This window comes from Telopea speciosissima, chromosome 4, assembly GCF_018873765.1.
Source record: "Telopea speciosissima isolate NSW1024214 ecotype Mountain lineage chromosome 4, Tspe_v1, whole genome shotgun sequence".
Classification (NCBI taxonomy): domain Eukaryota; kingdom Viridiplantae; phylum Streptophyta; class Magnoliopsida; order Proteales; family Proteaceae; genus Telopea; species Telopea speciosissima.
In genome coordinates this window covers 20,629,917-20,644,780 of record NC_057919.1, presented here as the reverse complement: position 1 = coordinate 20,644,780, position 14,864 = coordinate 20,629,917, and the positions used below count along the sequence as shown (strand labels likewise).

The 14,864-nt window shown below is 41.7% G+C and overlaps 1 protein-coding gene across 1 annotated transcript in view; it reads left to right on the top strand.

Moving 5' to 3' along the window:
• LOC122660185 (probable ubiquitin-like-specific protease 2B) overlaps positions 1 to 14,864 on the top strand; it is an 88,034-nt gene that overhangs the window by 44,674 nt on the left and 28,496 nt on the right. Inside the window, exons 10-13 of the mRNA XM_043855385.1 lie at positions 254 to 385; positions 7,422 to 7,622; positions 7,724 to 7,779; positions 7,856 to 7,949. Of these exons, the coding sequence (XP_043711320.1) occupies positions 254 to 385; positions 7,422 to 7,622; positions 7,724 to 7,779; positions 7,856 to 7,949 (483 nt within the window). The remainder of the gene's footprint in view (positions 1 to 253; positions 386 to 7,421; positions 7,623 to 7,723; positions 7,780 to 7,855; positions 7,950 to 14,864) is intronic.

Below are 14,864 nucleotides of genomic sequence, written 5' to 3'. Positions count from 1 at the left end.
TTAGTTGCAAGTTGAATTTCATTTGTCCTTGATATATTTTTAATTCATCAAGCAATGATCTATAATTTTTTTTTGTGTGAAATGTTTTTTTAATTCATGATTGAGATTTATTTATATTTTTCATTTACATGTTCCAGTTGATCTGTTTTGTACCTTAACCTCTGAATTTATTTTGTTGATTCACTGCCATTTTTTTTTCCTGTTCATTCTGTTTTTCTTGTAATATGTACTGAATAAGAGTGAAATATTTCAGTTCTAATGAGGCTTTTGAAGAAGTTATCTATCCAAAAGGGGATCCTGATGCTGTTTCCATTAGTAAGAGAGATGTTGAGCTATTACAACCGGAGACATTCATCAATGATACGATCATTGACTTCTATATTAAGTAAGTTCAAGTGCAGATATTGGTATCCTCTGTTATTTGAGTTTTCAATATTGCGGTCCTGTTTTTGGGCATATTGAAGTTTGCTTTGAAACTTGAAAGCATCATAATTTCCTTGATTTTGTTTGTTTTTCTTCCTTCATTTATACTGGTTTTATATTTGTAATTTGTTTGGGATTGTTTGTTTTAATTAAGTGGGCGACCCTTGGTGCAACGGTTAAATTGCGCTGTTGCAACCTATTGGTTACGTGTTCAAAACTTGGAAAGAGCCTCTCCTGCGAAGTAGGGGTTAAGGCTGCGTATGTTTGCTCCTTCCAGACCCTGCAGTAGCAGGAGCCTCATGCACTGGGCTGCTCTTTGTTTGTTTTAATTAGATCTGTAATTTGGTTATTGTCTACTCTAATTTGGTAGACAAACTTGACAAAACTAATGGAGCTATCCAGAACTTCTCCTTTTTTTCCCTTTTTGTTCTTTCTTTGGTAGTTAATATCAGAATTTTATTAGAAATCATAGGGAGAAGGGGCATCACTTGGTGTGATGCTAAAAACTTGGGTTTTCAGTATAAGTCACTAGTCTCACCAATAGGGTTGGCACTAGGTTATGAAGGTTAAGACCCACTCCATGTACCCTGTTAAATTGGGGTTTGTACCATGTCAAGGCCCTTTTTATTAGAAGTTGAAGGGAGAATCTATTGGTGAAAGAAATTCCTCATGCATAAGTTTCCATTATCTTGACTTGGCAAGAAGATCCAATCTTTTTTTTTTTTTTTTGGATGAATAAATAATTCAATTACCAAAGGGAGAAAAAGAGGGGGGGGGGGGAAGGATACAAGCAAAAGCTGACACTAAGCCCTACCAAAAAGCAGGGACAAGAGGACAAGACAATGTGCCAAAGCCCAACCCAAAAAGCGCTCAAAAAGAGAAACATGCCAAGCAATCCAAAGAACCAAGCCCGGCTCGAATAAGGCCAACGAACCCGGGTCACTAGGCTCACCACTTAGAGCATTTTTTCTAATATCAAAATGGAAAGGCGAATTCAACTCCGGGGCAGCCAGGGAGTGGGAAAGGTAGTGACACTTATTAGGGAAAGGAGGGGAATTGGGGTTACGGTGATGGAAAACGTGAAGAGAAGGGGAGGTGGCGGGGAGGGGAATCCAGGAAGAATTAAGGGTTGATAGAGAAGAAGGGACAGGCCCATTTAAACCAGATGGGCCAGACAAAGAGGGACAAGGGGTGGGCTGGGCCAGAGAGGAAGAGGATAGAGGAGAGGGAACTGGGCCATAAGAACTAGATGGGCTAGTTAAGGAGGGACCGTAGTTGGGCTGAGCTACAGAGGGAGTCGATAAGGGGGGGACCACAACAATGGAAGGGGGAGTCGGGGAGAGAGAAGGCAAAGTGGAAAGGAATCCTTTAGACGACGTTTTTAGAAAGTGAGTGAGACCGAGGTGAAAGGGGAGCAGCAGGCTCGACTTAGGGGAAGATTGCAGAGGAACAGCAGGCTCGAAGAGGTCAGTAGGCTTAGCAGGTTCGACAGGAGCAGGGACAGAGGGGACTGGCTCAGGAAGAAGACAAGGGTTCATCACATCGGAGGGGGGGAAAGTTGTATCATCGCATAGGGACTCAACCTGGAGGAGAGAGAAGCGATTTGGATCTGCGATAGCATGGGGGACCAGTTGCTCAGAGGGAAAAGGATGCCTGGGAGAGATGGATGCTAAGACATCCTTCTGACAAGAATTTCGGTGGCGGCTTCTTCTCTGGCCGTGGCTAGGGTTGCACTGCTCATAAGCTGTTGGGAGAGAGGCAACATCTTCGATTGGGGGGCTTCTTAGCTCCAAGGTAGGGTTAGGACCTTCGGTAGAAGAAGGCAGAGAAGGAGAAGCTTCATTGGTGGCTTCATTCCCAACATCAGGGCATTTTCCTGCCAAATGACCAAAGACTTAGCAAGATAAGCACTGTGGGGGGTGGTCTAATCATAGTGAACAGCCTGGTTGAAGGAGAAGCCTTCGTCATCAACTACGAGGATGGAAGCTGGCAGGGGCGAATCCGCCGGAACTTCTACATAGATTCTGGCAAAGGCGAGGCGATCCTGGAGTTTTGTTCTGCCATCTGAATAGAGAGGATTTCCAAGGACCAAGCCAACCATGCTAAGACCTTCCTTACACCAGAAATGCAAGGGGAGCCCAGGGAGAGAGATCCAGAGTGGAAGAGAACTGAGATCGAGACGATGCAGCTGAAGATATTGGTTCCATTGCCGGAGAAAGAGTGGTTTTCTTCCAACGGTCAGGGACCTCCAGCCATAACTCTACCTCTGTCTTCTTCTTCAGCAAACTTGAAGATAAGGAAACCATTGTCAAACAGGTATGTTTCAAATCGGCCCTTTGTTTTCCATTGCTTCAAAAGAGAAGCTTTCACAAGGGGGAAGGGGGGTTGGGTTCCCATAAAGTGCCCCACTAAGCAGTTATCCCATTTCTTAGCCTCATGGAGGAGGAGATCAGCTTCGAAATGGGCTGTCACTGATGAAGGTGGGAGGGACAAAGTGCAGGGGAAGCCATCACGGGATGGGGGGTTTTGGGATGAGAAGAGAGAGGACCAAGGTCTAGGTTCAGGGGTAGGGAGAAGGGAGGCCTTGGGTGATGGCGGCACCACCCCAGGATGGTCGGACATAGAGGAAAGGGTTCAGGCCATCACCGAGGGGAGAGAATTTCAGGGGGAAAGCCGGGTCTAATGTACACCAGGTCTCTTGTTTTACTCTTAAGCAATGTAGCATTGAATCTATATGCTTCTTCTTAGTTCGTGTGGTTGTCAATATGTGTTGCTGTCTTGGATTCGTAACTTTGGGAATTGGGACTGGTTAGAGAGGCTTATGATGGCTTTGCTTGCTTATTTCCTGCTAACATATCGAGCTGATTCACTAGGACAATAGATTAGAGGTAGCAGCCAGGAAAAAATCATAATATATCTAGTCTTTGTCTTTATGTCTAAGCATAAGGAGGTGTGCTTCCTACATTTTTTGTGTGGGATCATTTCAAGCTCACTCAGGTCTTGGATTGGCGAATTGAGATTGACAGCAGTGTAAATTTGTGGATTGAGAAAAATGCAGAATGCTGTTTATAATTCCAAGTTGCAAATTCAATCAAATGAATAAAAAATAGACTTTCTCTCTCTTGTGAAACTATCTTCTTCTCTAAGACTACGAAAAACACCAAATTTGATGACTTACTAAGAGAAAGACGAAGTAAGAGCATGCTCTTGAAGACAATTTCATCCCTAAAAGACATCTCATGTAATTTTTATTTTTTTCCATTGATCTTTATTCTTCGATTCCTAGAGCTTGATCCTCTATTAACAAATTGAGGAATCCAATCTAATATGATTGATTCTTTTTTTGAATCCCTATACGTGCAATTCCTTCAAAACCTGAGGATCCAACGGATGTACATTAAACCTTTTTTTTAAAAAAGAGATAGAAGTCAGTAACAGAATCTGATGCAGATACATCACCAAAAGAGGCTTATTTTGATGGGAATAAGTCTAGGGTTTAGTTATATACATGTTGGGCCTTTGATCCCATGGGTTTTCAATGTAATAGACCACTTTTATGGGCCAAAACTATGGGTAATAAGGTTACATACGGGATTAGTTGGTAGATTTCTTTTTATTTGGTTAGTGGTCATGTGATCAATTAAGTGATCATGTGACTTGGTTAAGTGGTCATGTGGCAACTTAAGTGGTCTTGTGACTATTTAAATGTAATTAAGTTGGGCTGGATTAGTCTCTATAAGTCCAGTCATGTTTCGAGTCTATTTCCTTTGTTATTTTACTTTCCTAGTCAGTTTAAGTTACCTAATAGGTAAAGGATTGGGTTAGGCCTTTCCTTTTTAGTGTAGGAGTCCATTTATGAGTCTTTTATATAAGGTTGTAAGGGGGGCAAGCATTGTACAAATTTTTTTATTCATGAAAAGGTGTTTGATCCGATTGACACCTTGCGGTGGGAAGCCCGGGTGGTTCGTTGGTGGGATTGGTGTTTGATCCAATCGACACCTTGCGGTGTGAAGCCCGGATGGTTCTTTGAAGCTTTCTTCAATTCTTTGAAGATCTCCTTCAAGTTCAAGATCAAGATACAAGATTTATTCAAGATCCTCTAACCAACTGAGCTGCCCTTGCAACAACAGTAAGTTTGAATCATCCCATCAATACCCATTCTTCTCCTAATCCTTCAGACCACCCCTAAACCCTAATTTTCCCACCTATCTCCCAAAATTCTTAACAAACCATTCAGCGAACAACACCTTCACATAATTGGATCGAGTATGCTCTTGCCTAATTGGAATACTCGGACCAAGCTATTTTCCCATTATCCCATTCAAACCACAACATCTCACCTATTTCTGGAGATCATCCCATTACCCAAATTCTTCACAGACCAATCCAACCATCATAAGCACACCATACCTGAATCGAATTTCATTCCCTACACTAGGAATAATCGATCGAAACCCTAGCCCCAGATTCCCATCCTAAATCGTAGATCCCCCTCTTTTTCTCTTTTCCTCTTTTCCATAACCCAAAACCCTAAACCTAAGTTGGTGCCCATTCAAATTTACACACTTCCACCATCAAAACATCTCAGGATCTTCACTGATAGACTCCAGTACCTTGACTTGACATAACCCTATCAATTCCTAACCCTAATTTCTCCAAACCTATTTTTGACCTAGCTAATTCACCTGTTCATAACAGATCCTGGTTTATGGCTCCTAGTTGGTCTTCTACCAATCTAGAACTACATTAGAGTCAAACCATACCTCATCTCGGGGAGATGAAACCGGGGATGAAACCTATCTCGGTCCTCGCGCTCAATGCAAATGGTAGTAATGTAGGACAGAATAGGAGAGAGGAGAAGATAGAAAGAAATCAGTATTTCAGAATAGCAAGGGGGGAAGAAGAAACCGTGAAGGAGAAGAAGAAGAGGGGAGGGGGGGTTGCATAAGCACAAGCTCATAAACTCATTTTTTTATTATTATTCCCATTCAACATATCTGGCCGAATGGCCTATTACACCTTTAAATAGAAACAAAACAATAAAAGAAAAGGCCTAACTAGGCTGTTGACTGGGCACACAGTCCAACAGCCTAGGGGAAAGTGCCAAAAAGCAAAAAGTACAATCTGTTCCAAGTGGGCCTGGGCCTGGACTATGGCTTAAACAACTTAAAGACTGACCCCAAGTTGGCTTGGGCCTGGGCTTGGACTATGGCTTAAACAACTTAAAGACTGACCCCAAGGGGGCCTGGGCCTGGACTAAAATTACATAAGACTAAAAAAAACTGAACCAAATACGGAACCAAACTGAACCAAACCAAAAATTACATAAGAACCGTAAACTGAACCAAAAAGTGCAATAGAAATTGGTCCAGTTAAATAATTGCCTAAATTAAAATGGGTCCGGGTCTGGTTCGTGTCCCAACCCGTGGATCGACGGATCGAACCGGGTTTGTTCTGCATCAGGTAGTCAGGTTGTCAGGGAGACAAGCAAACAAGCAAAGAGACTGAACACCTGTTGCTGAAAATTTCTCATTCCCTCTAAGAACCCAGAATAGGGAATTTGCTCCCTTCTGCACTCTCTTCTGCTACTCATTTCTCTATCACATAGGGTTAAATTATGGGCTCCTTATCCCTTTTTTCCAGCACAACCTTGGCAAGTACTGGCAAACAACAAGAGGGCGGGGCCAGTGGCTATGTTGACGTTTCCTCCTCCTCAGTCCTTCGCTGTAAATTTGTCATGTATCCAGAATTGATGATGCCAGTACGTTGCGGGTGATCTTGTTCAGAATGCTTTCTTTCCATGACTCTGCCTAGGTGGTTATGCCAGGCACTATGAACCGCACCGCCAAGGCTCCAACAGCACCAGAATGAGTACATGCTCAACTTGTCCATTCGCTGTTGCCACTTGAAATACTCTGGCTTTTTTTATCCAGCACTCTTCATTTCCATGTTCACATTGGTCTGCTCATGATTGAATTCCTCTCTATTTTGATTGATTAATGCAAGACCATTTTCATTTCGTCTTGATTTAACAGAACTAGAACTATCTGTTAAGATATTCAGTTGTTGGTTTATAAGTAGGACCTCACTTCCCCTGAAATCCTTTGCTTTGCTTTTATGATTTTTTAATATTTTCCCCAACACATGCATACTTTGGCATTAATTTATTACGGAATCAATTCTGGAGACATTAAGAAGCTTCAAGACTGCAAAATCTCGACCTGCAGTGGCTTGATGATGCAGTATCACATAGAAAGATGTTGAAGCATGTAAGTTTAAACTGGGGCATCTGTGAAGTTTATTCATGCTATTTTTAATATAAGTTCATCTGTTGCAAACTGAAAGGGCTTTTGCATGGACTGTGGCAGCATTGGAGATGAATTTCTCTGAGGTCCAAGTACTTCGATGTATGCATGTAGCTCTCTTTTTTATTTTCGCTCTCACTCTTGCCTCTTGTGAGCAATTGGAAAGTAGGCTGGTTGATGGTGAGTTGAGAAGAGGTGAAGACAGGTTTAGCTGCTTGGGAGCAGGTAGCTTGTAGTTGAGTGGTCCATTGTGTGCTCAAAGAATTCGAAGGCAAGAAGTGGGAGAATTCTTTTTGAGTCAATTTCAACTGTTCTACGTTGCAGTGTAGGCCTGACTTTGTGTAAAATGAGTCACGGGGTACATTGTTGGTGGCCTGTATAGTACACTATGGTCTTTGAGCTCAAACTTTGGCTACTGTACTTCTAAAAGGTTAAATTGTGTTCATGGTTAACTACTCTGAGCTTGACTAATTGTGATTTCTTTTCATGGAAGAAGAGCCGTTACTATGAACTGAATAAACTTGATTTAAGTGTACATGATTTTTTTCCCCAAATTATGATTTCCCATCTCTCTCTCTTCTTCTTCTTCCTTGGTCATATGCATATTAATAATTGGGTTTGTTGTTTTCTGCTTTTAGCTTTATGTTTCTACTGAAAGACGGTGTAATTTAAAGTTTCATAAATAATTTGCAGATATTTGAAGAAGAAGATTACACCGGAGGACAAGCATAGGTTCCACTTTTTTAATAGTTTTTTCTTTCGCAAGCTGGCTGATCTGGACAAAGATCCATTAAGTGCTTCTGAAGGCAGTGCAGCTTTTCTACGTGTTCGTAAGTGGACAAGGAAAGTGGATCTTTTTGGAAAGGATTACATCTTTATTCCTGTTAACTTCAAGTAAGTAATCAGTTTTCCAATTTTTACTTCTGAATAAATTATCTTCCCCACTGTTAAGTTTGTCAGTGATGTAATTTACTTTTGCATCGTTAAATTGACAGTCTACACTGGAGCTTGATTGTCATCTGTCATGCTGGTGAAGTGGTTAATTTTAAAGGTAATTAATGTGAAATTGAATTATGGCTTGTGAACCAGCTGTGATTCTCTCCCTCATGTCCTGTTTTTATTTTCAGATGAAGATATTGACAAGTCCCCTAAAGTACCTTGCATTTTGCACATGGATTCTATCAAAGGAAGTCATCAGGGACTAAAGAATCTTATTCAAAGGTCATAAGCTTTTTTGTTTGGATGTAATAATAAAAATGTTCTAATTACATAGTTCATCTGTTCTTAATCGTAAGCAACAAATTAAGTTTTTGTAGAACATGCTTTGTTAGGTTCAATTTTAGTTAGTTTGAGATGATTTATTGAGCAACAGATGTCCGGATTGGTTAGGAGGCTGACTGGCCCCTCCTCTAACACTCACTTGAACTACGATACATACAATGATTGCCTTCTTTCTTCTTTTTTGCTGTTTTAGCAAGGTGTTTGCCTCAAGTCCTTCCCTTTTTGCTTGTGCAGTTAGTCTAATCATTCAAAAGCTTTGTCTTTTCAGTCTGAGTAGGTGTTCTAGAGCCAAGGGTAGGCCTAAAATGACTCTAGAAGAAGTGGTGAGGAAAGACATCCGTAGCTTAGGAGTAGTAATGAGTATGGCTTTGAATAGAGCTGAATGGAGAAAAAGGATCAATGTAGCCGACCCCATTTAGTTAGGATAAGATCCATAAGGTTGAGTCAAGTTGAGGAATGACCAAAAATTTGCTTTCAATGACTGCATTGAAGACATTGGGGTGAATGATCTGAGATGGTCAGACCCAAACTTTACTTGGCACAACAGAAGAAGTGGAGATTCCAGGATTGCCAACAAGCTTGATAGAGTGCTTGCAAATGAGGCTTGGCTCTCCTCTTTTCCCTCCTCCCATGCCTCTTTCAACACTCCAGATATCTCTGACCATTGCCCCATCTCTCTACTTGTCCAGCCTTACATCTCCTTTGGCCCCAAACCATTCAATTTTTTTGACATGTGGTCCTCCCACCTGGACTTCCTCTCCATTGTCAAGGATGCCTGGGACAAGTCAGTTTAAGCTTATTCATCCCCTCTTATTGCCTTTGCCAGGAAGCTCTGAAATGTTAAATGTGCTCTCAAATTGTGGGATGCCAACTCCTTTGGCAATATCTCCTCTAAGGTTTTTGACTGCAGGGACAAGTTATCTGACATCCAGTTGAAGCTCCAAACTGACCCATTTAATGCTATCTTGGGGGATGAAGAAAAAGATGACTCCTTTACCCTTTCCTCCCTTCTTGCCAAAGAGGAAAGCTTTCTAAGACAGAAGTCTCTAATCAAATGGGTGGAGCTTGATGATTCTAACAAATCGTACTTCCGTATGTCTCTGAAATTTAGATCAAATATCAACTCCATCCCTATGCTTGTATCTCCAGATGGCTCCCCCCTCATTGGTTTGAGGATATTAAGGCAGTAGCTGTAAATTATTTTAAAGAGTTGTTTAGATCTTCTTCAGTGTACTCTGGTCCTATCCCTGAGAATCTGCTCAACAAGTTTGTCCCTGGTCATCTCGCAGTGCCCTTCAGACTATCCCCTCTTATGATGAAATTGTTTCTGCGGCCCACTCTCACAAGGCTAATAGAGCCTCAGGGTCTGATGGTTTTAGTATGGGCTTCTTCTATGCTTCCTGGGGTATTATAAAAGATGATCTCATCAAGGCTACAAAGAGTTTCTTCTTCAATCCTAGCCAAATCAAGGGGATCAATCATACATTTTTTTGCCGCATTCCTAAGAAGGAAGGTGCTTTAGTCATGTCAGACTTTAGGCCCATCTCCCTTTGCAGTCTTCTATATAAATTCATAGCCAAAGTCCTTGCCAACAGGCTTAAGTTGGTGGTTGACATGTTAGTCATAATCAGTTGGCTTTCATTCCTATTAGGAGTATTTAGGACAACATCCTCCTTTGCAGTGAGATTATCAGAGGTTTTGACCGGAAATTCCACCCCCTGCAGCTCTTATGAAGATAGACATCCATAAAGCCTTTGACTCCTTAAGGTAGGAATTTGTTTTAAGGTTTTGCATAAAATGGGCTTTCCCCCTGTGTTTGTTAATTGGATTCACTATTGCATCTCTACTCAGTGTTGGTGAATGGCAGCCCATCGGGCTATTTCCCCTCCTCTGTAGGAATCCAGTAAGGGTGTCCTCTCTCTCCATATATTTTCACCTTGGTTCTTGAAGTGCTCTCCAGAAGTATCTAGACTTGCATCCATTTTCCCATTCCTCCCATCCGACTTTTGTACGGATCAGCAGCTCACCCGTTTTCCAAATGCAAGGCTATTAAGTTCTCCCACCTTGCTTTCTCAGATGATCTTATGATCTTCTCCAAAGCTATTATTGTGTCTTTGGATACCATTATGTCTTGTCTGCAGCTCTTTGAAGATTTATCGGGTCTTCCCATCAACCCCCAAAAATCTCTTCTATTTTTGGCTAGGGTTTCTAAAGTTGACAAAGCTTCTTTGATTGTTATGACATGGTTCTGCATGGGCTGCCTCCCAGTCAAGTACTTGGGTTTGCCGTTGATGCCGGCCAGACTAGTTTTGGAATTTCACAAAGCTTCTTTGATTGTTATGACAGGGTTCTCCATTGGCCGCCTCCCAGTCAAGTACTTGGGTTTGCTGTTGATCCCGGCCAGACTGACTGCTCACTACTATACTCCCATGTTAGACCTCATCCGTAAGAAACTTCAGCTTTGGAAAGGGAAGCTCCTTTCCTATGTCGGCCGTTTGGTGCCCATCATATCTGTCCTTCAGTAATCCTACATCTATTGGTCTGACATTTTTTGGATCTCCCCAGTCTATCAAAGTGTTGGAGTCTCTTATGTCTACCTTCCTTTTGAAAGGAGCTGATTACAATAGAAATCTTCATCCCACCAGTTGGGCTGCTGTTTGTCTTCCCAAGGAAGAGGGAGGTCTCTGCCTGAGACGAATCAAAGAAGTTAACTGTGATGGTATTATCAAGTTAATATGGAAGCTTGTCCAAGAAGAAAAGTATATGGGTTGATTAGTTCTACTTAGGCCTCCTCCACTTTGATTCAATATGGACAGCTCCTACTTTGACTAATGCTTCTTGGGTCTGGCGCAAGATTCTATCTCTTCGGCCTATTTCCCTTGGGGCCATCTACTCTCAGACTGATGATTGTTCCTCCTCTTCTTATGGCTTGATAATTGGCACCCCATGGATGTTCTTCTTTACTCTGTTAGTGCAAGAGCTATCTATAGTAGAGGTCTTTCTAAGCAGCCTATGGTTTCTGACATCAACAACTTGGGTGATTAGGCTCCTCCAGCCTCCTCCTCTCCTATGCTTTCTACTGTGTGGAATGCCTTGCCATCCATATCCAGACAATCCCATGGAAGAGGAGATAATACCATTTGGGCTCCTTCCTTTTCAGGCCTTTTCAGCTCTAAGGGACTTCATCTGGACTTGGGCCCCACTATCTCTTTGGCGCAGGCTTGTGTGGTTCAAATACCACATTCCTCGCCACAACTTCATTGTTTGGCGAGCCCTCTTCAACTGCCTCCCTACGCAGTCCTTCCTCATCCATCGTCGGATCTCGGTCTCGCCCTCCGGCTGCTTCTGTTGGAATGCAGTGAGAGATATTGACCACCTCTTCTTTGCTTGCCTACTCTACTCTTCTATTTGGAGAGGGGTCCTAGCAAAATGTTGACCAAGAGACCGTAGGATTCTTCCTTTCCAAAGTGTTGTAATGGGTATAAGGGTAGAATTGTCTTATTTGTTTATAGGGTTATTTTGGTCTTATTTTTATTCTAGAATGATCTCCTTTACATTATAAATAAAGAGGGATTGTGTCATATTAGACACAAGTCTGATTTTTCCCATTCTCGAACATGGTATCAGAGCGGGATCGTCTTACAGATCCTTAACCCTAATCGGTCCATCTCTCTCTCCCTCTTCTCTCTTTTCTTCTCATTGCCGCCACCATCACCACCATCGCCCAGCCTTTCTACCACCATCTTGTTGGGTTTTTTGGTTGGATTTATCTAGACCGGTTGATGGGTTGGTTCAATGGTCTAGTTTTGGTCATCGATTTGAATGTGAGGTGAAGAATCTTCAAGTGTTGGAGTTTTCAAGAAGATGAAGTCTTCAAGAGGTGCAGTCTTCTAGTAAATGGAGGAGTTGAGTCTTCAATAATGTTGGAACTTCCAAGAAAGTGGAAGTGGTTTTGGTGAAGTCTTCCAAGAGTCTCTTTGGAAGAAGTGTGAGTGGGCTTTCTCTAAGGAGAGAGAAAGGCAAATCTTCTCCAACAAGTTAAGAGGAGAGAGAATTAGTGGGTTTTCTCTAAGGAGAGAAAAATGCCAAGAAGAATAAAGTGAAGAGATAGAGGTGTAGAAACACCAAGGGAACAAGTGTGAAGCAAGAAAGAGGAGGTGAGTAAGTGTCCAAGTAAGAAGAGGGAAAAGAGAAAGGGTGTACAAGGGACTTGGGTTTGGGTATCAAATTTCAAGGGTTGTATTATTGTTTTTTTTTCTCTAGTTTTTAGTGGAAGATCGATTACTCCGTGGATGTAGGCGGTATTGCCGAACCACGTAAATCTCTTGTCTCTTGTGTGATTGTTATCTTTTTCTTTTCTTTAGTTTGTTCTTGTTGATCTTGCGCATACTGGTTTCCTACGTTGCTCACATTGTAAGAGAAGGTTGTTTTCACAACCCCAAAAAGTGGTATCAGAGCCAACGGTTGGTTACCAAGTTTGAGGTCGGCGGTCTTGGTAGACGGTGAGCACATATGATATTTCGAGAGGGTTGATTTGAGATCAACAAGATGACGTGATCAACAAAGTTCGAGGTGGAGAAATTTGATGGCAAGAACAATTTTGGCTTGTGGCAGAGCACAGTAAAAAGACATCTTGATGCAACAAGGCTTAATCAGACTGTTGATTGGAGAGAAGCCAGAAAAGATCTCAGTTGAGGACTAGGAAGAGATGGAGATGCAAACGGTAAACACATTCGCTTGTGTCTTGTAAATGAGATAAAGTATAGTGTTTTGAATGAAACCTCTGCTACTAAGTTGTGGAAAAATTTAGAACAAAGGTATATGTCGAAGTCCCTCACAAATAAGTTGTTTCTTAAGAAGAAATTGTATCAACTGAGAATGGAGGATGGATCAAATATTATTGATCATATCAATGAGTTTAACAAGATTGTCACTCAGTTGATGAGTTTAGATGTGAAAATAGAAGAGGAAGACAAGGCTTTACTTCTGTTGTCTTCTCTTCCAATTGTGTATGATACTCTTGTCACTACACTTCTTGTTGGAAAGGACACATTAAAGATTGATGAAGTTGCTGCAGCTCTTCTGGATACAGAGACGTTCAAGAGGCCCAATAATGGTTCACAATCACAAGCATTGGCGATAAATGGTGATGGGAACCAATAGAGGGGAAGGACAAATGACAGAAGATTTGCAAGGAAAGGATACTCGCGGTCCAAGTCAAGAGGTAAAAATACTGATGAGATTATATGTTTTTGGTGTGACAAGGTAGGACACATAAAAAGGGATTGTCAGGAGAGGAAAAATATTTGGAAGAGAAAGGAAAGGAGGAGAGGACTCATGATGATACGAATCGAACAAGTGTGACTGAAACTTGTTCCTATTTTAATAGTGATGAGATCCTTGTCACAATTGGTGGCAAGCACGGTTCGAGAACGAAGGTGAACATGATGCATATGCGTTGCTACAAGTGCAGGAAATTTGGGCACATGAAGAGGGAGTGCCTAAAACAAGGAAAGAAGAATGCACATTCTTCCAAAGGTATGAATATTGTTTCTTGTGATGAGTGGATTTTAGATTCTGGAAGTTCTTTTCATGTTTGCTCCAAGAGGGAATTATTTGAAAAATTCCAAGAGACCAAAGGAAGTGTGTCACTTGGTGATGGTTCTACTTGTGATATCAAGGGTGTGGGAATGGTGAAAATAAAAATGTTTGATGGAATAATTCACACTCTTGGTGATGTTAAGTATGTTCCAAAAATGCATAGAAATCTAATTTTAATTAGTCGATTGGACTCCAAAGGTTTTAAGACTTCATTTGTAGGTGGAGCAATGAAGGTCTCATGTGGAGGTCTAGTCATGATGAAGGTGAAGAATGTAAAGGGTTTTATTGATGGTACTCCTATGACCCCAATGAGTGATTGGAAACGGAGTGCACAAGTTGGAAGGAACATGTGCAAGGTTTCTTTGGTTGATAATATTAAGAAGTGAGTTCATGTTCAACAAGTCTCCAGGTGGCGATGATAAAAGCCAAGGTGCAGATTGTTTGGTTTTTTGATTGGCTTTTATCTAGACTGGTTGATGGGTTGGTTCAGTGGTCTAGTTTTGGTCATCCATTTGAATGTGAGGTGAAGAATCTTCAAGTGTTGGAGTTTTCAAGAAGGTGAAGTCTTCAAGAGGTGGAGTCTTCTTGTAAATGGAGGAGTTGAGTCTTCAACAATGTTGGAACTTCCAAGAAAATGGAAGTGGTTTTGGTGGAGTCTTCCAAGAGTCTCTTTGGAAGAAGTGTGAGTAGGCTTTCTCTAAGGAGAGAGAAAGCCAAATCTCCTCCAACAAGTTAAGAGGAGAGAGAATTAGTGGGTTTTCTCTAAGGAGAGAAAAAATGCCAAGAAGAATAAAGTGAAGAGATAGAGGTGGAGACACCAAGGGAACAAGTGTGAAGCAAGATAGAGGAGGTGAGTGAGTGTCCAAGTGAGAAGAGGGAAGAGAGAAAGGGTGTACAAGGGACTTGGATTTGGGTATCAAATTTCAAGGGTTGTACTATTGTTTTTCTTCTCTTGTTCTTAGTGGAAGATCGATTACTCTGTGGATGTAGGCGGTGTTGCCGAACCACGTAAATCTCTTGTCTCTTGTGTGATTGTTTTCTTTTTCTTTTCTTTAGTTTGTTCTTGTTGATCTTGCGCATACCGGTTTCGTGCGTTGCTCACATTGCAAAGAGAAGGTTGTTTTCACAACCCCAACACATCTAAACCCTACCGCCACCATCTAAGCCTACCGCCCCTATACCCTGCCGCCTCCCTCTCCTTCATACACTCATGATGGCTCTCCCCCACTTCTAGCGACATTGAGAGCCAGCGGG